This window comes from Chaetodon trifascialis, chromosome 15 (assembly GCF_039877785.1).
Source record: "Chaetodon trifascialis isolate fChaTrf1 chromosome 15, fChaTrf1.hap1, whole genome shotgun sequence".
NCBI classification, from domain to species: domain Eukaryota; kingdom Metazoa; phylum Chordata; class Actinopteri; order Chaetodontiformes; family Chaetodontidae; genus Chaetodon; species Chaetodon trifascialis.
Window position 1 is genome coordinate 18,879,104 of NC_092070.1, and position 26,500 is coordinate 18,905,603.

A 26,500-nucleotide genomic window follows, 5' to 3' on the forward strand; every position below is an offset into this window, starting at 1 on the left:
ACTATGAACTGCAAAGCTGCTGGTTTTGCATGATTCCCTCTTTGTCTCCTCTGTCCTCACACAGTCCTCACTCCTCAGTCGGATACTGTGAGGTGTAGACAGCTGGAGGTCTAGTAAGAACTTTGGACCAATACTGAACAAAGTCCACTGGTGCGTAGAGGCTGTGCGCCTCTATCTGTCCATCTGTCAGCTGTGTCTTGTTAATCTTTTGTGTCCTGAGTCCATGTTAGAGGTGAGTAAGTGGAAGGAAGGAGGGGTGGGGGCTTATGGACTAGCAGCCACTGTTCCGCCGTGTGTACGCCTGCCCGCCGACCATGTACTCCATCTCTTGGAAATGCATGTTGGAGACGGAGATGGCTGATGGCCCTTTCTCCTTGAAGCCGGCCTTGAGGTAGAAGGGCACCAGGAAGTCTTCGCAAATCAGCAGAGCTCGGCGGAGGCCTGGCACACAGCGCAGGTACTGCAGGTAGCGCCACAGCAGGATGGAGCCTTTGCCTTGCTGGCGACAGTGACGGTGAACTGACAGCACGTGGATGTGCACAGTGGGGGTGTTTGGGACATGCTGAGTCATCGCCTCCTGGAGAGGAGAGATCACATAGGAGTGTTACTGATGTCATCCATCCATCCTCTCACACCTAAGGACAATTTTAGAGTCACCAATTAACCTAATGAGCATGTTTTTGGTCTGTGGGAGGAAGCCGGAGAGAACCCACGCATGCACGGGAAGAACATGCAAACTTCACACAGAAAGGCCCGACCCGGGAATCGAACCAGCAACCTTCTTGCTGTGAGGCACGCGCACTACCTGCTGCCCCACCGTGCCGCCCCACACATGAACCATCAGCCAGAATTCACAAGCATCAGTTTGCAATTTGAATTTTGCATGGGAAAGCGTTGGTTATATTGTCTTCGCACAGTTTCTACATGTTTTCGTACCTGTGAAAGCCTCTCTTTGCCCCAGCCAGAGCCAATGATGAAAGCTACCAGCTGTCCCTCCTCAAACCAACCCAGCGACAGCTCAGGGCACTGACCCAGGAAGTTAAGCACTTCATCCAGGGTAAGTGGACACTCTCCAGACACAGAGACAAATGCTGGTGGGGAGGGGAGTAAGAGAAAAGTTCATACAGTGGGTCATGTCCTGGGAGTGATGATGATGATGAATATAAGAAAAGATGCAGCATGAAAGAAACATGTTCTCTGTCAAGTTAAATTAGATGATACTGAACATCCAAATGCACTATTTTAGATACATTTATACACTTTCAATATACTCATAGAGTGTCAGTCAAGTTTAGATACACAGTGTTTAAACGCATCTCACGTTATTATGTGTCATTTTAAAGATACACGCTGTCTGTGGGCAGCAGAAACTTGACTTACCTTCTCTCTCAATCTCGAACACACTGATGGCGTCCTGCGGCGTGAGGTTCCTGAACTCGCTGGCAGGGAGTGTGTGTCGTCTCTGTCGCAGGGGGCTGACCACGCTGACCGGCGTCTTCAGAAAGAAGGGCTTGAGGAACGGTGAGCCACTGACCTGCATGATGCCTCAATAACACAAGGTGGGAAGCTCTGATTCTTTGTCAGGACTCTTCTTCTCCTTCTTTCTTCTCTTGTAATATAAACTTTACACTGATGCTATGAATGATGCAGTCAAAGTAAGTCAAACCCTGCCAGCAAAACTCTCTGTCCTCCCTGTTTGTCCTACAGCTCTGACTGTAATGTAACTCACTTCAGTGGGCAAGATGCTGACCTTCGTGTCTTTGTGCTCTCCCTCCTCTACCTCTTCTTTCTCTCTGATCTCATACTGTAAAGTGGTCGTCTCAAAGTAGGACAGCTGTCTGTGCACGTGTCTCCAAAGTCTCTAAATCCCCTGTGCTCAGATGACGGACATTTTGTTCTTGGGGTATTTCTTTTGTGACTTCTTTATTTCTTACACATCTCTTTTCAGTCGCAGATAAAATCTGCAGCTGCAGCTTTTCATTGTGCATGTTATAATTATTCATTTATTTCCTACAACATAATTGGGAAAATCTTCTGTGATGAGCCTTATGTGATGATGAGATTTTATGCCAGATGAAATGAGAATAATTCAGGCAGATTAATTATACCAATATTCACCTTCAGGGGAAAAAGCCGTTGCTGACATGTGATGACAGATTCGGATTAGTGTTTACGTCAAATATATAGGAGCACATGCACTTACTGTGCATTCAGGTATGTGCCTCTCAAGGTGGGGATGGGCGAGATGTGCCGTGACTGGATGTGCTGATAGGCTGATGTGGGCTAATTTAACCTCAGCGAGTGTGGAGGGTAGATTTGTGTGGATTGCTGTTGGGATGATTTCATGCCTCAAAGAGGTTTAAGGCAGACTAATTAAATGAGAGAGCCCTTGCTTCGACTGCCTTGAGGTAAACCTGTTTACGTAGACATGTTTGACTGTCAACACAGACAAATCCTTTAAGTTGACTAAAAATAAATGTTTTTGAGAAAAGATAATCCTAAAACTCCATATTAGACATCTCATCAAAAGGAAACATTTTTCATTTTTTCTTGTGCCAATGTCTCATAGTTAAAGACAGTATTCTTGGTTGATTTAACTTTTCCAAAAGCTTTTTTATCTCGAGCATCTGCAAACTATGAAAGTAAACAACTTGTTTTTGAAGTTTTAACTTATTATTTCTCTGCAGACACACAGGCTTCGCAACAGTCGCCTGGCTTGAGGCTTAGCCCAAATATTGTTTAATGTAGCCTCGAGAGATCAAACCCAAATAGAATTGTTTTAAGGATTATGGTTTCTTCCTCCTGGTGTTCACTACAGTGATGAATGGGAAATCTCCCACGTCATCTGGACAGCTGGCCCGTCACAAATACGAGAACATCTCTGCTCGTGAGATCATAAGATGTTAGAGGGAACACACGCATGGTTGTCCGGAGATGAAATGACCTTTTCTGACCTGCGTACTCCCGTCAGCCCGTGTGGCCTGTGAGGGGAGGGGAGGTCTGAAATAATTCCTCATGGCCTCTTAATAGCCAGCTGAATCATAAGGTTGAGTTTTGAGAAACCCAGACATATGTTTCAACAAGCTAATAAATTTATAAAAAGGGTTAAGGAAAGGACACAGCAACTGACTGTCGCAGTGCATACATATTCACCCGCTGAACGTCATGAGATTAGGGTCTACGACACTGTCAGCTACAGACAGTAAAAACATAATACGCTGAGAAAACGGGTGTGGAAGTGTATTATGTTTTTACAGGCAAGCTTGAGGCCACATTGTAACAGAATCTTCATTAAACTTTACGCTGGAATGCACCTGTTGGCCCAGCTGAGCAGAGAGCAGCAGTTAATAAACGCTGCAGAGGAATGCCATTATGCTGAAACCTGAAACACCTCACACACTTTCAAAATAAAACATGTATGTACTTGTTTCAAGACCTAATGCTATAGAGTAGATTACATACAATGACAACATCTTCCTATTTTATTTAATACTTACAGGTGTAATCTATATAAATTTAGATTTAGTTGTTATGGACTGTTGTGTGAAAGATCTTCTAACATTGCAGCATTTGGTGATAACAGGTTAAAATTTACATTATTAGAATATTACATATTCTTTTGGTAGTGGTAATGATTTAAAAATCAGAAAATGATTCAGAACAAACATATTGTAAAAAATTCTTAAACTGGAGTCACAAGAGATTTTATTATATAACTAGTGCTTCAGGGCAGGAAGAAGTATAACCAATGAAAGATTAATATTAAAGTCAGCTAACAAAAACAAAACAAAACAAAACAACAGTAATTCAACTACTAAATCACAAATCCACAATCATGAAACAGCTGTGATCAAACTAGAGACAGGAGCATGCCGGATAAAAGATGTCTAACAGTGTTTTCTTGGACCGATCTGACAAATCAGTGGATGTACTAGTTAAGCAGTAACTCTGTGGTAGCTGTCCTAAAGCTTATTGGTATTTCACAGGAACTCTGATTACTACTTTTTGTCCCTAGGGACTAAGATTGTAAATGAGCTTAGTGTGTGTGTGTGTGTGTGTGTGTGTGTGTGTGTGTGTGTGTGTGTGTGTGTGTGTGTGTGTGTGTGTGTGTGTGTGTGTGTGTGTGTGTGTGTGTGTGTTCATCCACTTGGCTGTGAGTCGGCTCTAATTAATTTGTTGATGCAGGTTGTTCTCTTTTATCCTTCAGCCTGTTTAGCAGCAGCACTGCTCTCGTTTCATGCGCGCTTTATTTTCAGGACACGTTGACTTCAGCATGAAACCAGGACCAAATCCTGCTCGTGTTAATCGCAAACTCACGGGTCCATCAGGCCCTTCAGGTGGAAGATTAACTTGGTTTTACAGCAGTCCGCGGTCCATGTGCTACTATACGCAAAATATTAAGGAACCAAAATCCACACGACTGTTTTGTTTCCTGCTTTGCCAGCAGGGGGCGCAGCTGATCCAGATAGACGTTTTTCAGGTTTACGCCAGGCTCGTGCGTGTCTAACAAGTATAACAGCTTTTCATTTGAAATTAGTTTTAATTTATCTCTCAGTATCAACCTCACAAAACAATTTTTTCCTGTTAGGATACTGTATGTATTTACACTCATATGCTGGATTACAGAGCATGGATTTATTCCATGTAAATGTATGGCATTTACATAGAAAAGTACACATAAAATAATCCTTTATTGATCATTTATGATCATCATCATATCATTTTTGTTTGGCCTAAACTGTTCTGGACATGCTGGGATTTATCTTTAATTCTTGTGTTTTCCAGGATTTCTTGTGTTCTCGCCATGCTTGCATGCATCACATCCTTCCTCCCTTCTCTTTGGCTAATTTACAAACATTTGGCATGTTACACCTCCCTCTTCCCATGAAGCTGTCTATTAACATTATAGAAATGTCTGAGCAATGACCCTCTGTCATTATACTTTAAGCCAAATGAAGTAGTATCACCAAACATCATGATCTAACGTGCAGAGAAATGATCAGAAAACAACGGGCAGTTGAAGTACTGAATCTTTGTTCTTTATTGTTATACACATGCTGCTTATACACACGAGGAAAGACAGGTACTGATTTTACAGAGAGCCACAAACCACCTACTGTGGAGTTATCCTGGATACCAGGTCAATAGTGGTCAGAACAGGAACAGGAAGGCACAGTGTCAAGTTGAAATGGCACAGAAAAGGAGGGGTAGGGGAAAGACAAAATAACCATATTACTTAAAAGCAGTGTGAGGTTTCAGCCTCAGAAATTCACATGCAAATGCTAGCCCAATTATTTAACTGCAATATCTGCATTTATTGCATTGGATGTGCTCCTTCCAATCAAACGTACATTAAGAGAATCCACCTTGAACCTAAACACTAAGATTAAATGCATAATTGATACATGGCCATAACACAGTCAATGAACAGTTCAATCGAATATTGCAATAACAATAATGAGATACATTTTTCCAGTAGCATGAAGTTTGCGATAGAAAAAAAAGGCTCTGTACATCAGCATCGAAAATCCTGTCTACAGGCTGAAAACTTGTATACTGTAGCATTTATAAGAACACTAATGTCCAATGCAACAAGCAGGCAGCCATATCAATTCAAGGCACATAGATCTATATGCATGGCGCTACACATACAGGACCAAGGTAAGTAAAGGCGTTGCAGCCACACAAACACCTGACCCCCCCCCCTTTTTTTTTTTTGCAGCTACATCACATAAGCAGACACTTGTAATGCCACAAAAAGACTGTACAGAGATGTGCCACATCTACGACAAGCACACTTACTGTGCCGTGCTGAGTCAGCATACGTGTAGCTGGAGCATCTATGCTTGTTGCAGGCTTTAGCTATCTTTGAGTTCAGCTGTTAGGGTGTGAATCTGTAGCTCTTATCGATTATCCAAGTCTTAAATAATGTGCATGTTAACTGAGTCTAGCTCCATTACTTCAATATCAGTTTTTTTTTCTTCTATGTAATATGCAAGTATACATATTGGTATACAAGTGTACAGTTTTGGAAGTAACTACACAGGATTCTAGTACAGTTGATACACAGATATCACACAGTTTGAAATAATAAAAAAAGTGACAGGTAGATGTTTAAGACTGCATACAATTGAAGCTAATCTCATCATAAACTCTCGTAATAAGGAATGGATTATAAACGATTTTGTCGGAGTGCAAAATCACTTCAAATGGACACACAGACACAGAAGTAATGTGTTTGCAAATCAATTTCCGTTCATAACCCAAATCAACCTGACTGGAAAACAAGTCCTCAAGTCATTCATGTATTTTCACTGATGGACACAATATCTTAACACAAACTGTATTTATAAATTCTTCTCAATTTAGTTTCAAGCAATCGAGTTAATTTAAAGTTAAGTGTGCTTAAAAGCTCCACCATGACAGGTAGTGAAATATCTCTGGAATCCACGACTCTGGCCAAGACACACGACTGAACACCATGTGACAGTTAATGAAATGTTTTCAAAGTTGGGGAAACGATATCTTTAAAAAGAAAAAAACAAAACATCAGTCATAGAGTAAGGTACCAAAAAGCATCTTTGCAGGAGTCAGATTTCTTTTCTAACGTCAGAGACACTGATGGCATGAACACAGTCCTCCCTCGTCATGGTGGACTTCCTTTCAGGGCCGTCGTCGGCTCCGACTGCAGAAGCAAAGACTGGGCTGGAGGGTTAAAGGAACAGAGGGATTGGGTGATCTTTGTAAAGCTGAAATCTGTTCTGATGGATCGGAGGGGAAATGGCTGGGTCAGAGTCAGGGGTTGAGGTGCTCGTCCTCCATATGAAGGCTGCTCGTGGGACACAGGAGAGGCTGGCTGGAGCAGTTTGTGCTCTGACTTTTCAGGCTTTCTGTTGACTCCGACGAGCCTGGAGAGGAGGACGCGACAGATCAGCAACATGGCTCAAAGTGAGGTTAAGTTGAACTTTAATTAAATTAGTTGACTCATTTAACAAGAACAAGTGAAACAAAGTGATTAAAACTCTAGCATGCTCATTCAAGCTACATGCCAACAGCCGGCGAGCAAAAAGCAGCAGGAAGTCATGAACTATCTCATGAACCGTGAAATATCAGAAGAAATACAAAATGCATTCACTCCAGTAATATAATCGAGCTTTGATTGAACGCCTGTCGTCCTCTGGCTCAGACAGAGCAGCAGTGTTGGTTGTAGTGTTGGCTGCCCATGTGACCAGAGAGCGCATGCTTGCGTTATACTGAATTACTTTAATGATCTGTGCATGTGATGGAAGAGCGTGATGCTCAACACAGCGCATGATTAATATTTTATTGGCATATTTTTAACCAAAACATCCCACAAGACCTAGTATTGCTTTTATTACGTATTCAAATATCATTTTCATATCAAAATTGTGCAAATATTCTAAAATTACCAAGCTTTTCTAGCAGTTTTCTGGAAGTTTAAAGACCCTTTGCAACCGTAGCCTCATCTGCATTAAACACTGGCTTATCAGAGGACATTCACTTGATAATACTTGCTGGATCGGTTCTCTTTCTAGCTGCGATTGGTGGCAATGGATCCATTTCTGGAGAACGTGATCCAGTGAGAGCAGTAGAGCTCATACACAGAGAAGCAGAGCAGACAGGAAAGCCTACATACCACAGTTATTCCTCCATGCCAATAGAGCAGGCATCGGGACCTAGAGCTGCCCAAAGTGAGGTGGTACGAAGGGACAGGTCGGCAGGGAACAGAAGAGGAGTGTTAGGAAATAGAGAAGCACAAAAGCACCCAGGTTAGATGCAAAGCACAGGGAATCACAGCCTTGAGTCTTAGATTCAAGAAGAGAAACGTTAGAGAACCAGAACAGATTTGCTCTAAGCTGTCTATGTGGCTTTGTACATCAAGAGAGTGTATACACAGTAGCACAGCACATTTATCCCTCCTCTTTCCTTTTCTGTCATTTCCTTCCTGTTTGCAGGGGATTAAAGATTTTTCTTCCGTCTTTGTTCTTGGCGGAGAATGTCTCACCTGGCAGCGATAAGTCACCTGGCGGGTCGCTCTCTGTTTTGGTCAAGCTGCTGTGTTCGCTGCTGCAGTCCTGTAGGATGTCTCCTCCGGAATGCATCCTGTCCTCTGGATCACCCACCAGAGCAAATGTCAATGAACGGAACACTCAAAGACAACAAATCTTAACCAGCGTGTCACATCATCGACTGTTCGGCTGAGAATTGAGAAAACTCACCATCGTCTGGAGACAGGGATTCGGCCACGTCCTCAGTTGCTGTGGCCTGGAAGAAGAAGAAGAAGAAGAAGAAGAAGAAGAAGAAGAAGAAGAAGAAGAAGAAGAGAGATCTCGTTCAAGCTTTTGGCTGCAGCAGAGGCAAAGTCGAAATCAGGAGGTGAAGCGGCGGCTTACGTCTGTGGGGGCGGGGCTGCTGGACAGCATGGTGTGTGGCTGCGCATCAGACATCTCAGACAGTTTCTCCTCATCTTCCTCCTGGATGGGAGAGGATGGAGACCTGAGGGTGCTGGAGGGGGGGCAAGACAAAAGAAGAGTTTAAGGTGTAAATCTGTTCACTGACCTCATGTGAAGTCATGATTGTGGTTTCTCTTTGTTACCTGTCAGGTGACTTGCTGACTTTGCCTTTCTGCAGACTCCCATCGCTTAAATGCTCCGGGGAGCTCAGCTGTCTGCTGTCACCTCCCAGACCCCCCGAGAAGTTGATTTCGTCGTAAAGGGGGGCAGATGGGATGGCAGGGGACACCGACCGCAGACCATTCAGAGCCTCCAACAGTGAGATGGGCTCAAAGCCGGGAGGAACCGAGTCTGTGCTCTGCAAACAGACGCAGACGAGGGCCGGTGGTGACAAAGACAAACACACGGCTGCATATTCACAGAGAGCTTTGTAAAAAAAGAGATGGGTTATGGTCATTTCAAGTGTCATTAGTCTGTACTGACACGTAGTACACACATTTACCCCTGGATGAAAAAAGAAGTGTAAAAAACATGAAAATCTACATGTTTGAACAGCGTTTCTAGTGCAACAAGTACATATTCGGTGGCATCATGTACATCTCTTTCCTGCCACTGCTTAACAAAGCAATCCAGTCTGGAAACTACAAGACTTACACAACTTGCTGCTCAGTAAACATTAGTATAAAGGTCTAAATCACATTTTTCCCATCAGTTTGAAACGTGTTACAGGAGGATTGGATCGGTGAATTTCAACTCTTCCAACTCTGAACCCTGTTGTAATGTTTTTACTGCAGAACTACATGTGGGGAGCTAAAAATATGTCACACTAGTTCATGCCCAGGCTCCCCTTGATGTTGCTGCACATCTGAGCCAATTTTAGCAGATCTTAACTGATTATCCACAGATGTGCGTCAGACTTACTGAGTGCTCGTCATGGTCCATAGTCTGAGCCAGAACAGGGCTGAAAGACACGGGGGAGAGAGCGCCGGGCTTTTTCCTCACAGCTCTGATCTGCAGCAAGGCTCTGAAGGCTGGCCAGAGGAACACAGTGCCAAAGCAAATGCAATAATAATTAACTATGTTACACACCTTAAAGCTTAACTCTACTGAAATGATGTAGCACTTCTTACGGAGCCTGCAGATCGGACAGTTGTTGGCCTGGTAGCGCAGAGTGTCTGCGCAGGAGTTGCAGAGACACAGATGTCTGCAGGGCAGGATGAGTGTGTCTCGCAGGTCGGACAGACACACGACACACTCGTTGCTGTTGTCACTGTTCTCATCATCTGATGGCTGCAAAGAGAAAACAAGTTCAGTCAAAAGGCACATAAACAAAACACTCATGAGCTTTGACAGCACTGTGATGTTTCGCTGGAACCTTGGTTTCTTGGTTGTTCTTGTTCTCAATCCCATAGATCTCCTGTAAGAGGTAGCTCACACGGTCCACCTGGAGAGACGCAGGAACAGGAATGTGACATTCATGCTTTAGAAACACGTCCACAGTGAGGTCCAAGGGAGGTGGAGAGGAAACCAAGCATCCATCTTAGCATGTACTCGATAAAATCACGTCCAAGGACAGATTAAAAGCACAAACATCAGACATGTGAAATCACTTTGAGCTCCCTGTAATCTAAGTTTACACTCCACGTCTACTTATTGCCAGAGTCCCAAGGGGCTCGGCACAGATTTTTCAAAAGCTGCGGATGAGTGTGAGGGTCGCCGGCGCTTTGGGTAAAACATCCTGCACTGCATTAGCATGCTGTAGCTCAAAGAGTCAGCGCTTCACAGTTCATCGACTTCAATTCAGAGTGATAAAAAACAGCAAATTGACTGAAGCACAGTCAGGATAACCACTACACCTTTCACTTCTAACTTTATTAATTTGGTAAATTATTCATTGAAAAGGAAATAAAAACTTACAATTTGCTTCTGCTTCAGAGGCTTGACAGAGAAACTGCCATCAACATGCTGAAGATAAAGAAAGAAACAAACATGTTTTAGCTCATAAATGCTCGTTTTGTACAGACTGAAATGAATAACTTTTATTTCTATACATACATACTCTTTCAAAAGCTGCCAAAAGCACGTGAGCATGTCCAAGGCAATCTGGAAAAGAAAACAGAGCATTCTGGTTAATGTTGAGCCGAATGTGTATTTAAGATTACAGTCCAGCTGCGAACATTAACAGCCTGACGGTGCAGTCGCTCAGAGATTCCAGGAATTATCCTTTCACAGACATGATGCAGCTCAAGTAACCTACCATCCCCTTCATCCACCACAGCCTGGATCACCATGGGAAACACTCCTCGGTCGAGGTCAAAGTTCAGCTTTAGGAGAAAAGATGAAAATATTTTAGAATTGAATTTGTGTCCATTTTGGTAATAAGTCAAAAGCTGTGTTGATGCGCTGATGGAGACGTCTGCTGTGCTGTGGACGTGTCCACCAGCCAGCTGCTGCAAATACTCACATCTTCCTCTTTCCACTCGCTGAAATCTATTTTGAAAGACGGCATGGAGAACTGCTGGCTCACCCCTCGCTTGTAATGCACGGTTTCAGAGACGAGCGATGGATTCTTCGGGCTGTACCTGAACGCAGCGTGTCAGAGAGGGAAAATGGTCAGCGTGCAGGAAGATGAAGGAATACTGGAGCTCTGAGTTCCTGAAATGCTGGTTTTTCTAACTGGGAAACATCAGAGGTTCATCTAGACGTTTATCAGTAAGGAAAGAGGAATGACAGCCGCCATCTTTAAGGACTCAGTACTGAAAAGCACAACACAAACAGAGGCAATATCTGATCTTTTGAAAGCCAGTAGGATTCATCATCTTTTGGTCTCATCGTCACATGGTAACTTCAGGATGAACTATTTTACTTTGATCTTCTTCTACATCTTATCTACAGTATCCATGGCGACTGGCGGTTGCTAAGGACCCACCGTATCTATTCTAGTCTTTGTGCTCCGAGGCTTCAATCTCAGCATCCATAAAACAGAGTTAAGATGTCTGCGGCGCAGTGTCTTCCACTGAAACCAAGCTGCCGTGTCACTGACGTTAATGTGTTTACGTGGATGAAATCTGATCAAGCCATCCTCTCATAGACAGGCAGATATTTGTTTAGTGCAGACAGGATTCGTAAGTGGATTTAGATATGACATTTAAACTTAATGAATAAAAGACTTGATTAGATTCAGATTCTGTTTGCTGAACATTGCATCCGCTGTGCTCCTAACAGCTGCAGCTTCATCTCAATCAGCCCCATAAAAAAGGAGTTTGAAGAGCTTACACCGCCATCCCGTTGGAAAACTCCTCAAACGCTTGGCAGTAGAGGGTGATAGCCACCCGGGCATCAGCGTCAAAGGTGAACTCCACACCGTACTGAACCTTTGGTTTCCCACCGTCCTCCACCGGTGTGTCAGAGTCATCTTTATACCTACAATCAGGAGATTTGACAAGCTTTACGTTTGCTCCTTACAATTAAACAGTACCTTTACTGTGATTGTAGCGTAATACTGCCTCGCCATCTTTACCTGACCAAACGCAAAGAGTCCTTCCTAATGTTGACCAGACTCCTCAGGGTTTTCACAGGCTCGTGGGGTGCAGGCGTCACATATGGAAACTAGCGAAAGAACAACAATAATATAAACAATGTTTGCTTTGAAATGACGAACAGGAGATGTAGAACTGCATCAAAGTGGCTTTAAAGTGGTGGAAAATATACAGCACTTGAATTACCAGCCGCTCTCACCTGCACTGGCCTATTTCCAAGAAAATTCAGGTCCATGTTTTCTCCAAAGAGGTACCCCTCTGGATGCGGCGTGTCGAATTTCTCTCCTCCCATGAAGAAGTGGCTCGCAAAATAATTCCCTGAGGAGAGAAAAAGGAGATGAATAATAAAAAGCTGTGAGTCTGCGTCAGTGTAAACAATGTCTCAGTTTATATGCAGCCACTTCAAATGATGCGTCTGTACAAATGAGACGGTTTCGCTGGAGTGGATTTTGACTCGTTTGAGCGACACCGTTTTTAGGAGAATATGAAGGGCTCGTGTTTAATAATGCAGACATTTCAGAGGTACAGCAGCCCCCAAATAACTTCAGATTGGAAGTGCTAACATTATATTATTAGTTTTTTTTTGTCAGTCTATAATTCAGCTGAGGAAAAAAGGAAATCAAGGCTGTTCAGGAAATGGGATCAATACATTAAAGTGAAGAACATCACTGAAACTCACAACCACATGCCAACGCTTTACATCACCGTGCCAAAAAATGACCTCTATCTGTATGTGTCATTTAAACTTATACTTCTAATCATGGTCTTTTTTAAAAAGTTAAGTATTTTTCCCACCCATAAACAGGAAAATAAGATTCGTAGTAACTTAATTATCACCGTGTCAGTCATCAAGAGATGATTACTGAGATGCAGGAGATTATCTGAGCAGCTGAAAGTCCAGCTGACAATAAAACGGTTTTATGGACATATTATGTTTTGACTGATTTAACATGTCTTCAGGACAAAGTCAAAGTCTAATCCATCTCAAACACCTTAAACTGAACACCAAGAGGAAAATGTGCCTTCAAAGTTTTTGTTTCGGAGGCTGAAAAATACTTGATGATACGCGTGTCAGCATCATGTGTCCCTCGCTTTAACGCCGATAAAACACTTAGTCCAACTCTGTACAGACACTTTTTCAATTATAATCACGATGCTGCTCTGTGATAATATTAAACCAACACGCATGAATCTGACAGTACTGAGCAGCATCGCTAGCATGAAGTCCAACGCATAATACTGTAAATATCACAAGATCTTCTCAGTAACGTGTAACCTATGGGCAACAAACGAGCGCATTTCAATAATAATTCTAAATCTTTCCAATCGTTATTTCACTAGCTAACATGTATCACGTCAGATAATGATAATCAACAGGAAATAAACAATAATTAGAGCCTAAGTAGCTAGTCTGCGCTCGGTGCCTCCGTGTTTGCTCTTGCTCTATAACACCGCTGTTTATGGAGAAATCCGAATTCAGCGATGACACACTTACCAGATTTTGGTGGAAATCGATAGGCCGAGTTGGCCTGGATATCGATATCCTCAACACCAGCGATTCTGCGACTCAGGATGGACCCCATCTTTCTCTTCTGGTCCGCCGATGTTAGCTACAGTTAGCTAGCAGCTCAGCAGCTAACAGCGCGTCCGCGGCTCCGGTTAGCTCTGTCTTCGGCGTAGCTAACGCCAAAACAAAGATAGCATCGACCAGAAGAACACGCGTTCGTTAATTTAACATTTTGACACGTCCAATTTGTCCGTTGCTACGCTGTGATTTACCAATGCCAACGGGAAACGAACTGAGTCGGGGCTGTTGTTTTCCTGGAGCTGTGCTAACGTAGCTGGGAGTCAACCTGATTGGCTGTCTCAGAGCGCTTCCAGAAATTCAGGGCGTTCGCTCTGCGTAATGGGACCGCCCGGCGGGGAGGAGGTCAGGAGGGGAAGGGGTCAGCACAAGGACGTCGGTGGTTTTTTCCAACAATTTTTAGGCACAAAGTCGACAGAATCTGCGACACTATCCTACCAACACCGCAACAATTAAGAAATATTGGAGCAAAATCGAAACAACTGTTTCAACATGCGAGGACAATAAAATAAGAAAGTAAAATACGCAATAAATGAAAAATAAATGACAATGAATTAATATAGGCTTTTTTAGACGGATTAATAGAAACACGACTCTCTTTTGAATTAAGTGCAGCGAGTCAGCCGTGATACGAGCTGACTGATCGTTGACGGAGTGTAGAAACGTAGTGTTTACTGCCCTTTAGTGGTTACAATGAAGACCCGCAGTATTCAATTTAAGTCCATTAAGTAACATTATTATCAAAGTCTACGACTCATTATTACTATTACTAAAACAAATAACAACAGAAATATCAAGTGATAATTGTATTGATTTACCTGTTGTTATTTAGAGAAATCTAGACTTCACCAGTGGTTGCCCTGAATGCTCTCAGAATCACGAGTCTTTACTGCCACCTTGTGGCTACACCGAGGAACTATATAAAATAAAATAAAATAAAATAAAATAAAATAAAATAAAATAAAATAAAATAAAATAAAATAAAATAAAACAACATTAAAGGCTTCCGGTTACTACCGAATCAATAATAATGACATTAAAAATGACCGTTATTAATATCATATCAATAGGTGAAATTCATTGTTGGTGTGAATTTTGTAAAACAACAGTGTCAGTTTTGATGAGAATTGTTTTAATGTCAGAATTGAATGTACTGTAGTTGCTCACTGTGGCCACTGGAGGGCAGTGAATTCTCATGGACAGTGTGGAGAGATACTGGAGACAGGTCTAACGACAGGTGGGTTCATATTATGATTGTGTTGTACTGCTCGTGTTTGGGTAGTGAAGCCCCTTTAATTGTGTTTTCGTAAGCTCCCTGCTCTAGCTAGTTATTCTGACACAACATTGGCGCTCCTGCTCAATTACATCCTGCTAGCTTGCATACTTCACCTTCGCCACAACACAGACACAATATCATACTTACACTTTTGGATACCTTAACTCTTGCCATTGTTTTGATAACGCCACATGGCTAATACATATACGGACATAATTTCTGTGCTAATTGTGAGAGACACATAAAAAAGGAGAAATATATTACTGAAAGATATTTAGATGACCACAAGCGAACGATGGAATTGATAATTTCATGGTCATTTCTGTCTTTTCGTTTAAGTTTTATTATATTAATTTGAAGATATTTACCGGAAGTAGTAGTATTGGTTCGTGACTGAATTGACGCCACATGGACCAAAAAATATATTGCAGTTCCTCATAGTGACCGCTAGACGGCAACAAACAACCCAATTCAAAATAAACTTTGTCAATAGTCCTCTCCAGCACATTGTTAAACACAGGAACAAAAAGTCTTTACTAAACAGTTCTTTTAAAACGATAATGGTACTAATGGTACAAATGCGAATGTTGTTAATATAATTATCGCACTAATGATGTGTTGTATGCATTACTCTATATTTGTTGATCTTTTAGAAATCACTGCTGGCTTTTAAATGGTGTTGCAGTTCATCATTGTGACCACTGGAGAGCAGCAAAGTCCCCACACCAAATTGTTAAAACAGATTTATGGATGCAATTTACTATTCTTATTTATGATTATTGTAATTGTTAATGAAACAACTCTTTTAAAGTGCATTCATTAAAAAATATATCATGTACAATCCATAATTAATGTCTAATATTTACCTGAAGTGTTAGTATCGTTGCGTATCTGCTGATGCGAGTTTGAGATGGCTGTTGACCACTGCAACAGGTTTAACAGTGACGGTGTCGAAATAAACATATCTTTTTCTATATCTTTCTAAATCTATTTGCATTACATGTGTTAGAACTCTTATTACAGAATTTAGCAAAGAGATGCAATTAACACTAGCATCAACATCGTTAATAACTGTGAAAATGAACTATGTCTATTTACTACAGATGTTGAAGCTAGCGTAGAGACAGACACGACCATTACTGACGCTTCCGGTAAATACTTTCAAAATATGTACAATTCTAAGTTGTATGTGTTTGATTTTTCTGTTTGTGTTGTTCTTTATTACTATTTGTTTACTTTGTAATGTAATCTGATGTGATGTGATGTGATGTATGATATACATTTGTCACCGTTTTGATACGTTCGATGCCTCTGTAAACATTCATAATGACGGCGGGTGTAAATCTGTCTCAGCGGATGTTGACTCCTATGAGGAGGGTCGGAGCAGCTAACGTCAAACAACTTCAGGTGCACAGCGGGCAGACTGCGCTCGTCGGCAAACCAGGTAATTTGTCTTTTAGCACACTGACTGCTGCATCATTACAGTCGCGATTAGAAACAATGTCTCACAATGCAATGGATGATTAGTCCCCTCATTGGCAAATTTCGGGCATTATCTACAGTCTGTTGTTTCTGTGGCTGCCTAGAATGGCGACGCTAGCTAGCTAACGACAGCTAGCAAACATACTTTGCTTTGCTTTAACGTTAGCTGAACAAACACATCCTTGTCTTCCGAGTTGTGTCACCAGCTGAGTACAAACACTCGTTCTCGGTCGTCCCTCAACCTTTTTTTAAGAGCCAGGTCAGATAAATTCTCTGCGACCTGCCAATTAGCCAATCTCAGTTACGTTAACGCCTTTCCGCGTTATCCCCGTTAGCCACCTGATAAATTAACGTTAATAACATACGTTAACAAAAATGTGAAATACTTGTACTAGATACGTGCCCCAGTTGAAGTTAACATCAGTGCTGGCTTCCGCTAGCATCTATTACATAACTAAGTTATTCATGGTTAGTTGTGCAAGTAGCTGTGAGCAGGATTATCCCGGAAAGGATTTAAAAACACATCAGCTAGCTAGCTAGTGGTTAGCTGAGTAGCGCTAGCATTTATTTGGTGACGGTTGGTTATGTTCTAGCAAGTGCCTTCATGTTGACGTGACATTTCACTTTTGTCTTTCCGTTTCACCTCTTGGTGTCACTTAGCTGAGTTTTATTTAGGACGGCTCTGTTGAGACTGAGTAGATTTTGGGCCACATCACAGCATCTAAAGTGACATTATAGTTGTAGTTACACTTGATCAGATAGACATTATTTAAGTAACTTGGACATTTTTCATCATATTACAGGTTGTGGCACATTTGGCAGGTTCCTCAGGTGGAATCTTTCTTTACTCATTAGCAGGTAATTTTTATTTATTTATTCTGACACTTGCAAATAGTATTATGTCAGGGGCCATTTCACCATGACTTGTGCTAAACTCACACTATACAAAGTCTGAGTAATAACACAGAGAGGCAGCAACACCCTGCTGATGCAGTCGCAGAGAGTTTAAAGACAAAGTTTCATAATTGTCATATTTCTTCCAGGGCTGTTGTGTTAGATTGTATGCAGGCCTCCTGTTATTGAACCCCTGCTACACAATACACACATACTTGGGAGGTTCATACCCAAATTCAGCAGCCCACATCCTTTGTGTGACTTCGCCTCTGTTGTGTCCTGTGGAAAACACTTGCTTTCACAAACACATTTTTGAGCCACGGGGCATGCAGCTACAAACAAATTCCAGTGTTTGTTTCTGGGAGACATTTGTTGAGCGCTGCACTCAGCCACCACATGCATTATTCAACCAGAGAGACGTGGTGCTTCCTGCTGAAACTTAAGCCCTCAGAAAGGAGCGGGGAGCTCTCGCTTGTGTTGTTTTACCTCTTTCTTGTTTTCTTTTCATTCGGTTCTCTGAAGTGGGAACAGTTTTATCTCGGTGATCCCTTTGGTAACGCTTCCTTACAGTGCTGATGATCACCATGTAGTCACTCACTTGCAGCATCCTGTCTTAAAACTCCACTGCATTTTACTCAGTTGTTAACTCACAGTACATATGCAGCCTGACATCAGCAGAGTGCTTCATTAACCTCTCTGACTGTCATTGGAACATTTTATGTCTTGGGAGAAGTGTATGTCAGAGAGTAATGAGCCCTGGGACTTAAACTGTGCATGTTTTTTGTCCCCCTCACAGAATAAAAGTCCACAGGGGAGTTGTGAGGGGAGCTCCGTGACCAACCCCCTTTCCCTATACAGACATCCGGCCAGTATGTCCAGTGACCCTCCTCCTCCGTACCCCGGAGGTCCCAGTGCCCCTCTCATCGAGGAGAAGAATGGACAACCTGGTAATAAAACCAGAGGATGGTGGTGAATGTGTAGTGACTCAATTCCTAGTTTTGATGGGAGATCAAACCAATAGGATGCAGCGCTGAGGCAGCTTGAGCTTCACTCAGCTGTGTGATCACAGTTGGGTGAATCATCCAGTGTTGCAAGTTAAAGTTTGTATTTTGTTTTCACCTCCTCTCTCAGCGAGTGTGAGTTTGCATCATGACTATCAAAATTGGCATCATCAGACTCCCCAATGTGTACACCAAATGTTAATCATTGTCACCATGGAGACTTAGAAATATTGCATTATGAATTCTTTCAATTTGTTGCCTCATTTTCTTCTTTTTTCTGTGTGAAACAGTAAGAACTGCTCCAGTACAGGGACAGCCCTTACCTCCAGACTACGGTCCTCCACCCTATGAGGCCCCACAGCCAGGCTTCCTTCCCCCACATGTCCCTGGAGAAGGGCCCATGCCCATGCCCATGCCAATGCCTCCACCACCACCAGGTGCTGCAGACAGTCTGCCTATAAGACACACAGAGTCACAACAAGGAGACAGATACATTGACACTGACTGAGGATGTTGAGGCTAATTTGTTAGCAAGCATTGCCACATTTTCAGACTCAGCTCAGGTTCAGGACACTAATTCTCTAATTCATTGTTAATATCACTTTTGGGAGCTTTAAGGTACACTAGACATTGATTTGTTTATTCCCGTTAGGTGTAATTTCATCACTGTGAACCCCTCACCTTAACAAATCAAATGTCTGTTTCTGAAACCTACTTTATAACTCCATTATAAGACCACTGTATTAGTAAGTTAGACTGTACTGAAACCCATCAACAGTACAGTATATGAAGTGTCATTTCTTCTGTGCAGGTGGCCCCTACCCACCTCCGCCCGGTCACTTTCCTCACCCGATGCCGGGACAGATGGGTCCCGGTCCCAGTCACTTTGTCCACATGGGAGGTCACACAGCGACCGTCCTGGCTCCTCCAGGAGCAGCCACCACTGTGACCGTCCTGCAGGGGGAAATGTTCCAGACCTCGCCGGTGCAGACCGTGTGTCCGCACTGTCAGCAGGCAATCATCACCCGCATCTCCCATGATGTCGGACTCATGAACACACTCTTCTGCCTCTTCTGCTTCTTTGTAGGGTGAGTCCATAAGGAGTTTGCGCCATAAATGTGTCACACACACGTTAGACTAAAGAACCTAAAAGTGACAGCAGTTATGAAATACACAGAGCTCCTTTAACTGAGTCAGAGAATAGAGGTTTTAAAGGGTGGACTTCTGCATGTACAAGTCTTTAAAGATAAAACAATTATTGATTTATGTCATGTAGGTTTATTACCAGCCAGCTACTTTAATGAAACAATACAGAATTGGCACGTGTTCATATTTTGAAATCTAAATTACTTAAAACAAATGTGTACAAACTAGTGCTGTCAAAAATATTGCGTTATTAGTGAGAATGTTAGTGTGAAATATAACACTACACGTTGTCATTTTCGATTAAATATTTTAATCTCTTAACAGCACTAGTACAAACATTATCTGTCAGAAAAGGAACCTCAAAGTCATGATCAATTCACACTCTGTTGTCCTATGCAAAGCAAGTGCACCTGTTTATGACGTGACATGCAAATGAAAAGTCCCCGTGGAAGACAAAAAATGTCCCGAACATGCAGACAGCTGGAGTTGGAAGAGTTTCACCACTGTTGGTTTATCTTGTCTATCTTGTGTTACGCACTTGCATATTTTGCATACAGAGCTGTGACCTCTGTTCCAGTAAGATGTTGCCTGTTTTTTTCCTTTCCTGCACTTCTGTTCAGACAAAAGTATTTCTTCTCCTGTCGAAACACCTGCTTCCTCTTTTCTCAGCGTGTACGCCACGTGCAGGCGGTTGACGTGATATTTTGCTCGTTTTGTCTCGTTTCCAGGTGTGATCTCGGCTGCTGCTTGATTCCCTGCCTGATTGACGACCTCAAGGATGTGACACACACCTGCCCTTACTGTAAGGGCTACATTTACACATACAAGCGTATATGCTAACCACCGACAGCAGTATGCTACAGAGACATGTACATGCACACACATAAACTCACTGCTCCTCCTGCTGGTAGTGACAGGCTCCCCCCCATTTTTGCAAAGTGTTGTGTAGCCCTCTTAAATTGTAAGTGCAGTTTTCTCATTAATTCACAGAATATTTACTGTATATATCTTTCAGCAGAATTCGTTCATGTATAAAGATGCATTTGAAATGTACAAATCTCACTGAACTAGAGCTGTTAGGGCATGGAAACATCCACGGAGCTGGTGGATGTGGATCCTGTGTGGAAGGCTGGAGAAAAGGCTTGTGATTTTACACATTCATGGAAAAAGACAGACAGCCTCAGTACGAGAGAGCTGAGAAGAAAGGTCACTTTGTTTATTTGAGATTATATGTGAATCTTGCTGAGAAGCAGGTGTATTGAAGTCAAACATGCTGGGTTAGCTTTGTTTTTTTCTCTCTTATTTATTTCAAATATTTTATCCACTGTTTTAAGAAGTTAACGCAGAACTGCTAACATTTTGTTCATGTCTGATGATTTTGTTCAAGCAGACGTAGTTGTTCCTTTTATCGTCATCCCTGTTTGAATGTGAGCAAGCTAACGAACCGTTTTCAGCTTTTAGTATTAATCTTCTGGACTTCAGTCAGAAGGCACGATATGTTCGGTGATTTGCGGTGGAGCGGTTCCGCATTGATGCCCTCTGTGTGCAGCGTACTTCATTTTGATGACGGAGCCAAGATTTGCACTTTAAGTTGGACTTAACATTTCCCCTTATGATGCATTCAGAACTATCAACCTCAGCTGTCGTTAGGCTTTTAGAGATTTTGGCTTTGAGGAGAAAAAATGTGACTTACAGTGTCATGAGTGAAAGCAGTATATAATTTTGGCTTTAACTTTGGGTTTGTCGTTCGCTTACTGAATCCCACCATACATGCACTCATTCAGAATATAGTAGACTCAGAGTAGAGCAGGCAGACAGCGTTTTTACTGTGACTGATGGAGACACACTGCATGACATCTCAGTTGTCTCGTGTCCTTTCTCTGGCCCTCGTCAGTGTGATGCACTGCTCCACACACGATCGTCTCCTCACTGATACCGTTTGCTGATTGTTAGTTTTTCGGTGCCACAGTAAAAAGTAGCTAGTTTAAAGTAGAAAAAGTATTTTTGCAAACAAAAGCCAGCGGCGGGGCCATGATCACATACAGTAACACTGTTTAACCTCTAACCTTCCTAATACGGCATCGACCCTTAAAGAGTACCTGCATTGCTCAGATGCATGTTAGATAACAAAGACGTCTTTTGGCTAATACTGAATAGTGGCCTCTCTGCTAGGAATAAGCTTCAAATAAATGATTGTATTAGACATCTCGCAAAATGACATCGTGGTTCCGTTGAGATGACCGCTAACAACGTCCCACCACAGCATGCCCAAACTGCCGTTCACTCACCGAGTGCAGAGTTGGTCTGCATGAGCCACACGTCAAAATGAATAATTCTCACTGGCTAGATCCTTGACTCTATGTGCATCTGATTTTTGTTTTCCTTGAGGCTAGCTAAGCTGTGCAAGAAAGTCAATCTGAGTTGAAGGGTTGCATTGAACTTTTAATACAAAGTACTGTATGCCATTGTTGTGGATAATGCTGGTCTGCATTACTCTCTAAATGTCTGTGATATGTATAACTATGTAAGTCAAAATTTGTTTGACTGTTGTATACAGGTACTATTTTATCAATAAAAATCAGAACAGGACTTTTTTTTAACTCATTTTATGTTGTTTGAGAAATGAACTATGCCTGTAATGTACAGGAAAATGTAAATATCATCTGCAAAGACAAAAAGGAAATCAAAGATTCTGCACACAGGACAGAAACTGTCCAAACTGGAAATCCATCAGAAGGATTTCCATACCTACCAGAGCCCGTTGGCAATAAATATAGGCTCAAATGAGAGGCGAGGCTTGAAGGAAGCCGTCTGTGCCACATGAGCATTAAATACATGAAAGTTTTCAAAGTTCAGAGGTTTCAGTCTCTCCATCGGTGTCCACACTGGGCATTGCAGCATTTGTAGAAAGTGGTCATGGGTTCGTCAGCTGATCTGGTCTGAATCTGCATGAAATACGCCCGAGGGTGCTCACACTTGGGACAGGTTTCTGTGAACAGATGCAGGTAGCAAGCATCAGTCTGATGATCAAGAACTGCCGGAGTCCTCAGATTTGGTTTACATGGTGTAACAGAGAAGACATCATGTGTGCGACAGTACAGCTGTAAAAGCTGACAATTAAGATTCAATTAATCTGAGAATCAAGTCCAAAGACAACAAATTCAAGTCTGTGTGTGCAGCTTTTACTTATTCTGGGAAAGATTTGCTTTAAAATCAGAACAGCTGTGCCAAGTTAAACAGGCGCTCGAGGAATCCGATCAGATGTTACGAGGATCAACAGCACAACAGTGACGGAGTACAAACGAAGAATGGACACTGCATGAGACGGATGTGCTACAAAATAAAGTGCATGCACAATAATGCACTCAACTTTTGGAGTTTGAGAAGTATTTGATCAGAATTAAAGTTCAAGTTATGAACACTTAACATTGCAACAAATATTATCTATAATCTACTTTTTTTAATTCAAAAGATCAATAAATGAGCCATGATGGATGGTTAAATTCAGAAAATACAGAATTAGTGTGGAATGTGAGTTTGACTGATGGCTTCTAAGAAAGATCTGAATGCGTTTTTCCCCCTGATGATGATGATGATGATGATGACGATGACATGGCAACACAGGTGAGTCTGCACTATGATGATGATGTACTGCAATGGTCCACTCTGTGCAGCTAAAGAGTGATGATCTGATGAACTGGTTTGTTCTTGTCACTACTTTGTTCCTATTTTTCATTTAAATCTTCCATGTGTGGGCTACTTTGACTGAGCACCATTGCAATAACAATAATAAAAATGAGTGCAGACATTATATAAGCTTAACAACGGAGGGTTTTCGGTTTCATGTCAGACCAGAGGCCTCTGATCCAATGCAAAACTCAAGCCTACAAGCATACTCATACATGAGCTGCTTAATGTCACTTACCAGCTGTTGAGTCCACGTTTTCCCAAGCTGCAGCACCACCCAGCACGTCATCCACCTCCTTCAGCTTTGGGTACTTCCTGTTATTTACCTGTAGACAAGGGAAATGAGCCAGTCTCACAGAAACTAAAGCCACCTGTGAAACTAACAGCACCTACAGCGCAGACAGTAACACTGATTTAAAATGGAAAGCGTAATGTGTAATTCATCCTGACACAACATAACTCACCTTTCTTGTGATGTTGTGCACGTACGGACAGGTGTTACAGGCGAATCTCATGCACTTCTGTCCTTCCTCGACAATTAAAACATTTCCGCAGGTCGGACAAAAGAGAAGCATGTTAGCCGGGGGTTGTATGTAGCTAACAGCTACAAACTAAAACACCAAAGTCAGTATTATTACAGGCTATTTCACACAGCTGAAGTTTGGCTGCTGTGAACAGTTTGCGCGTGCGGACCGGCGGAAGACGAGCTGATGAAACCGGGTGCCACACTTTTTATCGCTCGGTGAAAAACAAATATAGTAATTTAACGTAGAGGATGTGGTTTTATATTGATTCAACACCAGAAACTATAACTGGTGAATAATGTTGAATAACCTCAATATTTAGCAGTTGAATAAATTAATGAAGTATTGTCTGAATTTACGTCCAGTAAGCGGAACCATTGAAATGAGCCAAAGTTGCCTTCCGGCACATATGTTTTACTGAACACATTTGTTTACTTCGTTACTTTTAACGGCAGACTCGTTTGTAGTTAAACTGTTTGTCAGCTGTATTTGTTAAAGGCCCACACTGAATTTTGTTGTGTTTTTGATGTTTTTTTAAAGATGTAATGAGCAGCGTAATATTTCCCACCGAACAAACAGACTCATTGAATGAGTTTTGTGATCGATGATGGAGGAGCAGAGCCAGGACACTGCGGGAGGAGGAGAAGCAGTAGGAGTAAAGGATGAAGAGGTGGAAAACGAAAAGCTGACAGACATGGCAGCTCCAGGCGCAGAGGAAGAAGATGAGGAGGCTCTTCCTCACTCAGAGATCCTGGATATTTTTGAGGAGGGACTTGCTCGACTTGTGCAGGACCCTTTACTCTGTGATCTGCCAATTCAGGTTGGTGTGATCTGCCCTGAATGCACTTTACTGTATGTTCCTTTGAGGAGAAAGCAAAAATACAGCGTAATGATATTTTGTATGAGAGTAAATATTGTGTTCAGGAGGTCAGCACTCACTGAACATGTGTTTTGGAGGAATCTGTACTCATAGGTGGAGGATAGAAGAAGTCCAGTAAACTTTCCTGAATCTGATCTCTCTGTAGGTGACTCTGGAGGAGGTGAATTCTCAGATTGCTTTGGAGTACGGCCAGGCGATGACTGTGAGGGTTTTAAAGGCAGATGGCGAAATAATGCGTAAGTGTTGACATTGTTTTGTTTTATAATCATTCTTTTTTTTTTTTTTACTATTCATGGAAAAAAATTTCCTTCCTCAGCCATAGTGGTGGTGCAAAATGCCACCGTCCTTGACCTGAAGAAGGCCATTTGCAGATTCATGCAGCTGAAACAACAGCGTGAAGGCGGAGTCAAATATATCAGCTGGTAAACAAGACCACAAACACAAAAACATAAAAGGGATTTAAAAAACAAAAACAAAAAAAAAGCCAAGCATAAAATGAACACTGTTTGCTTCCTTTCTTTTGCAGGAGATATGTTTGGAGAACTTATCATTTAGTATTTCAAGGCGAAAAGCTTGACGATGACAAGATGAGGCTTAAAGAGTGAGTGTGTAAAACAGTCACCTTCGCTTGCAATGCTGTTATCATCGCCACTGTCTAACTCTGTCTTTCCTCTCTGCCCTTCTTTATGTGTTTAGCTACGGGATCAGGAACAGAGATGAAGTGACGTTCATGAAGAGACTCAGGAAAAAGTGAAACGTCATAGTCGACACATTCTGCTGCAGAAAATAAAAATTCCTTCAGTGTGTGCTGCTGCCGTTTGCCTTGCGGACTTGAAATGACCTTCACAAAGTATTATTTGAAGTGTTTTGGAGCAGGCTTGACGTGATATCTCTGTACACAATATGAACCCCAAATACTTATCCAGTAACTCACTTTACAAACCCACCTGCTTCCTATGGAGTCTACTTCACATAAGATATGTGGAGTACTAGATGTTAAGCCCTACTTTTAATGCCACTTTTGTATGATTGTTTGCAAATATTAAAATATTTCACAGTATTTTTGTCTTGTGTTTTGCTTTAACTAGCACCTCAGCAGAGCATTGTGGGACATTTTCCAGAGAGGGCATTTATAAACCTGATGATTTGAATATCTCTTGGTAACAGTGAACACTGTATGCCTTTGTTAATCTAGTCTGAATGTTGCCTGTGTAGGACACACTGGGAGCAGCTGAGGAAATTGGGTAAGACAGACATGTTCTCTTTAATATATCATTCGCTTTAATACAGTTTAAATGGGACTTTATGGAGTTAGTACTTGAGATGTTTGACTCATTGCAGTTACAGGTAGGAGCATTGGACTTGAGATTTGTGTTACCCAAGGGGTGCTTTGAAAATTCCAGCATTTTATTTACAAGTCAAAACTATTATTATTATTATTATTATTATTATTATTATTATTATTATTATTATTATTATTATTATGGCACTTTTGCCTCCTCAAACCTGAATTTGTTTTCGAGATTTTCTTCAGCTGTCTCTATTATTTTTGGGAGGAAGAGCAGTGTTCGACTCACTGCATAATGCATAGTCTGCATCTTGTTATATCACCAACCAACTTAAAATACCATTCAGGAGTTTTGAAAGTGTCAGTTTAATCTTTAACAAAAAAAGCAAGGTAAACGTATAATGGATGGTGAGTGAGCACGTTTTTGTTTCAGCCAACCTCTGATGGAATTTACAGGTTAGTCTGAAGGAAATATGTCTTTAATGCTGACAATTCTGAGATGATTTTGAGATTTTGAGACTCCAGCTATTAATGGTTAACATGGCAGGCATCATGACAATAAGTCTTTTTAGTAAATACTTTTGGTTTGCCACCTTTTTTGAATTCCAAAACTTTTCTCTGGTTCACACCTCAGATGGGAGAGCAATATGTAAATGAAACCTGTAAATAGGTTTATCTGCTCAGACCTGTGAATTTCAGAATTTGCAAATCAACACAGTCCACA

At 41.8% G+C, this 26,500-nt stretch overlaps 5 protein-coding genes across 7 annotated transcripts; 2 read left to right on the plus strand and 3 right to left on the minus strand.

The window, feature by feature from the left end:
• Positions 1 to 271: 271 nt before the first annotated feature.
• On the minus strand, positions 272 to 1,561 carry aanat2 (arylalkylamine N-acetyltransferase 2). The gene is made up of 3 exons (XM_070980912.1): positions 1,381 to 1,561; positions 937 to 1,091; positions 272 to 577 (listed from the first exon to the last, which is right to left on the minus strand). The coding sequence occupies exons 1-3, from the start codon at positions 1,538 to 1,540 to the stop codon at positions 272 to 274; spliced, it is 621 nt and encodes a 206-aa protein (XP_070837013.1). The 5' UTR covers positions 1,541 to 1,561.
• Positions 1,562 to 5,017: 3,456 nt separating this feature from the next.
• Positions 5,018 to 13,892, minus strand: mgrn1b (mahogunin, ring finger 1b). Of its 2 annotated transcripts, XM_070980839.1 has the most exons (17): positions 13,509 to 13,892; positions 12,213 to 12,331; positions 11,995 to 12,083; positions 11,751 to 11,897; positions 10,939 to 11,056; positions 10,732 to 10,798; positions 10,534 to 10,577; positions 10,392 to 10,439; positions 9,850 to 9,918; positions 9,605 to 9,764; positions 9,396 to 9,505; positions 8,618 to 8,832; positions 8,415 to 8,526; positions 8,241 to 8,286; positions 8,027 to 8,131; positions 7,658 to 7,703; positions 5,018 to 6,908 (listed from the first exon to the last, which is right to left on the minus strand). In XM_070980839.1, exons 1-16 carry the CDS (start codon positions 13,594 to 13,596, stop codon positions 7,663 to 7,665), a joined length of 1,578 nt encoding a protein of 525 aa, XP_070836940.1. In that variant the 5' UTR covers positions 13,597 to 13,892; the 3' UTR covers positions 5,018 to 6,908; positions 7,658 to 7,662. The 2 variants fall into 2 exon arrangements, with proteins under 2 accessions (XP_070836940.1, XP_070836939.1); XM_070980838.1 differs by lacking the exon at positions 7,658 to 7,703.
• Positions 13,893 to 16,237: 2,345 nt separating this feature from the next.
• Positions 16,238 to 21,986, plus strand: cdip1 (cell death-inducing p53 target 1). Of its 2 annotated transcripts, XM_070980909.1 has the most exons (6): positions 16,243 to 16,318; positions 17,160 to 17,214; positions 18,047 to 18,197; positions 18,542 to 18,688; positions 19,063 to 19,339; positions 20,126 to 21,986. In XM_070980909.1, the coding sequence occupies exons 3-6, from the start codon at positions 18,122 to 18,124 to the stop codon at positions 20,235 to 20,237; spliced, it is 612 nt and encodes a 203-aa protein (XP_070837010.1). In that variant the 5' UTR covers positions 16,243 to 16,318; positions 17,160 to 17,214; positions 18,047 to 18,121; the 3' UTR covers positions 20,238 to 21,986. The 2 variants fall into 2 exon arrangements, with proteins under 2 accessions (XP_070837011.1, XP_070837010.1); XM_070980910.1 differs by lacking the exon at positions 17,160 to 17,214 and having other exon boundaries at positions 16,238 to 16,318.
• Positions 21,987 to 21,993: 7 nt separating this feature from the next.
• polr3k (polymerase (RNA) III (DNA directed) polypeptide K) lies at positions 21,994 to 23,800 on the minus strand. Its single transcript, XM_070980911.1, has 3 exons — positions 23,549 to 23,800; positions 23,323 to 23,410; positions 21,994 to 22,386 (listed from the first exon to the last, which is right to left on the minus strand). Exons 1-3 carry the CDS (start codon positions 23,657 to 23,659, stop codon positions 22,259 to 22,261), a joined length of 327 nt encoding a protein of 108 aa, XP_070837012.1. The 5' UTR covers positions 23,660 to 23,800; the 3' UTR covers positions 21,994 to 22,258.
• Positions 23,801 to 24,012: 212 nt separating this feature from the next.
• Positions 24,013 to 25,548, plus strand: snrnp25 (small nuclear ribonucleoprotein 25). The gene is made up of 5 exons (XM_070981639.1): positions 24,013 to 24,428; positions 24,634 to 24,724; positions 24,805 to 24,910; positions 25,015 to 25,089; positions 25,185 to 25,548. Exons 1-5 carry the CDS (start codon positions 24,213 to 24,215, stop codon positions 25,240 to 25,242), a joined length of 546 nt encoding a protein of 181 aa, XP_070837740.1. The 5' UTR covers positions 24,013 to 24,212; the 3' UTR covers positions 25,243 to 25,548.
• Positions 25,549 to 26,500: the final 952 nt, after the last annotated feature.

What these genes read in the sequence shown, in the direction of transcription:
- snrnp25 (XM_070981639.1), top strand. Translation starts at nt 24,213, where the DNA reads ATGATGGAGGAGCAGAGCCAGGACACTGCGGGAGGAGGAGAAGCAGTA. An exon ending in GGAGTCAAATATATCAGCTG is followed by an intron (nt 24,911 to 25,014) that starts GTAAACAAGACC and finishes TTTCTTTTGCAG; the next exon opens with GAGATATGTTTGGAGAACTT. An exon ending in GACAAGATGAGGCTTAAAGA is followed by an intron (nt 25,090 to 25,184) that starts GTGAGTGTGTAA and finishes TTATGTGTTTAG; the next exon opens with CTACGGGATCAGGAACAGAG.
- aanat2 (XM_070980912.1), bottom strand. Translation starts at nt 1,540, where the DNA reads ATGCAGGTCAGTGGCTCACCGTTCCTCAAGCCCTTCTTTCTGAAGACG. An exon ending in GTTCGAGATTGAGAGAGAAG is followed by an intron (nt 1,092 to 1,380) that starts GTAAGTCAAGTT and finishes CCTCCCCACCAG; the next exon opens with CATTTGTCTCTGTGTCTGGA. An exon ending in GCAAAGAGAGGCTTTCACAG is followed by an intron (nt 578 to 936) that starts GTACGAAAACAT and finishes TCTCCTCTCCAG; the next exon opens with GAGGCGATGACTCAGCATGT.
- cdip1 (XM_070980910.1), top strand. Translation starts at nt 18,122, where the DNA reads ATGTCCAGTGACCCTCCTCCTCCGTACCCCGGAGGTCCCAGTGCCCCT. An exon ending in AATGCCTCCACCACCACCAG is followed by an intron (nt 18,689 to 19,062) that starts GTGCTGCAGACA and finishes TCTTCTGTGCAG; the next exon opens with GTGGCCCCTACCCACCTCCG. An exon ending in CTCTTCTGCTTCTTTGTAGG is followed by an intron (nt 19,340 to 20,125) that starts GTGAGTCCATAA and finishes TCTCGTTTCCAG; the next exon opens with GTGTGATCTCGGCTGCTGCT.
- polr3k (XM_070980911.1), bottom strand. Translation starts at nt 23,659, where the DNA reads ATGCTTCTCTTTTGTCCGACCTGCGGAAATGTTTTAATTGTCGAGGAA. An exon ending in TGCACAACATCACAAGAAAG is followed by an intron (nt 23,411 to 23,548) that starts GTGAGTTATGTT and finishes CCTTGTCTACAG; the next exon opens with GTAAATAACAGGAAGTACCC. An exon ending in AAACGTGGACTCAACAGCTG is followed by an intron (nt 22,387 to 23,322) that starts GTAAGTGACATT and finishes ATCTGTTCACAG; the next exon opens with AAACCTGTCCCAAGTGTGAG.
- mgrn1b (XM_070980838.1), bottom strand. Translation starts at nt 13,596, where the DNA reads ATGGGGTCCATCCTGAGTCGCAGAATCGCTGGTGTTGAGGATATCGAT. An exon ending in CTGTCCGATCTGCAGGCTCC is followed by an intron (nt 9,506 to 9,604) that starts GTAAGAAGTGCT and finishes TCCTCTGGCCAG; the next exon opens with CCTTCAGAGCCTTGCTGCAG. An exon ending in GTCAGCAAGTCACCTGACAG is followed by an intron (nt 8,527 to 8,617) that starts GTAACAAAGAGA and finishes CCCCCCCTCCAG; the next exon opens with CACCCTCAGGTCTCCATCCT.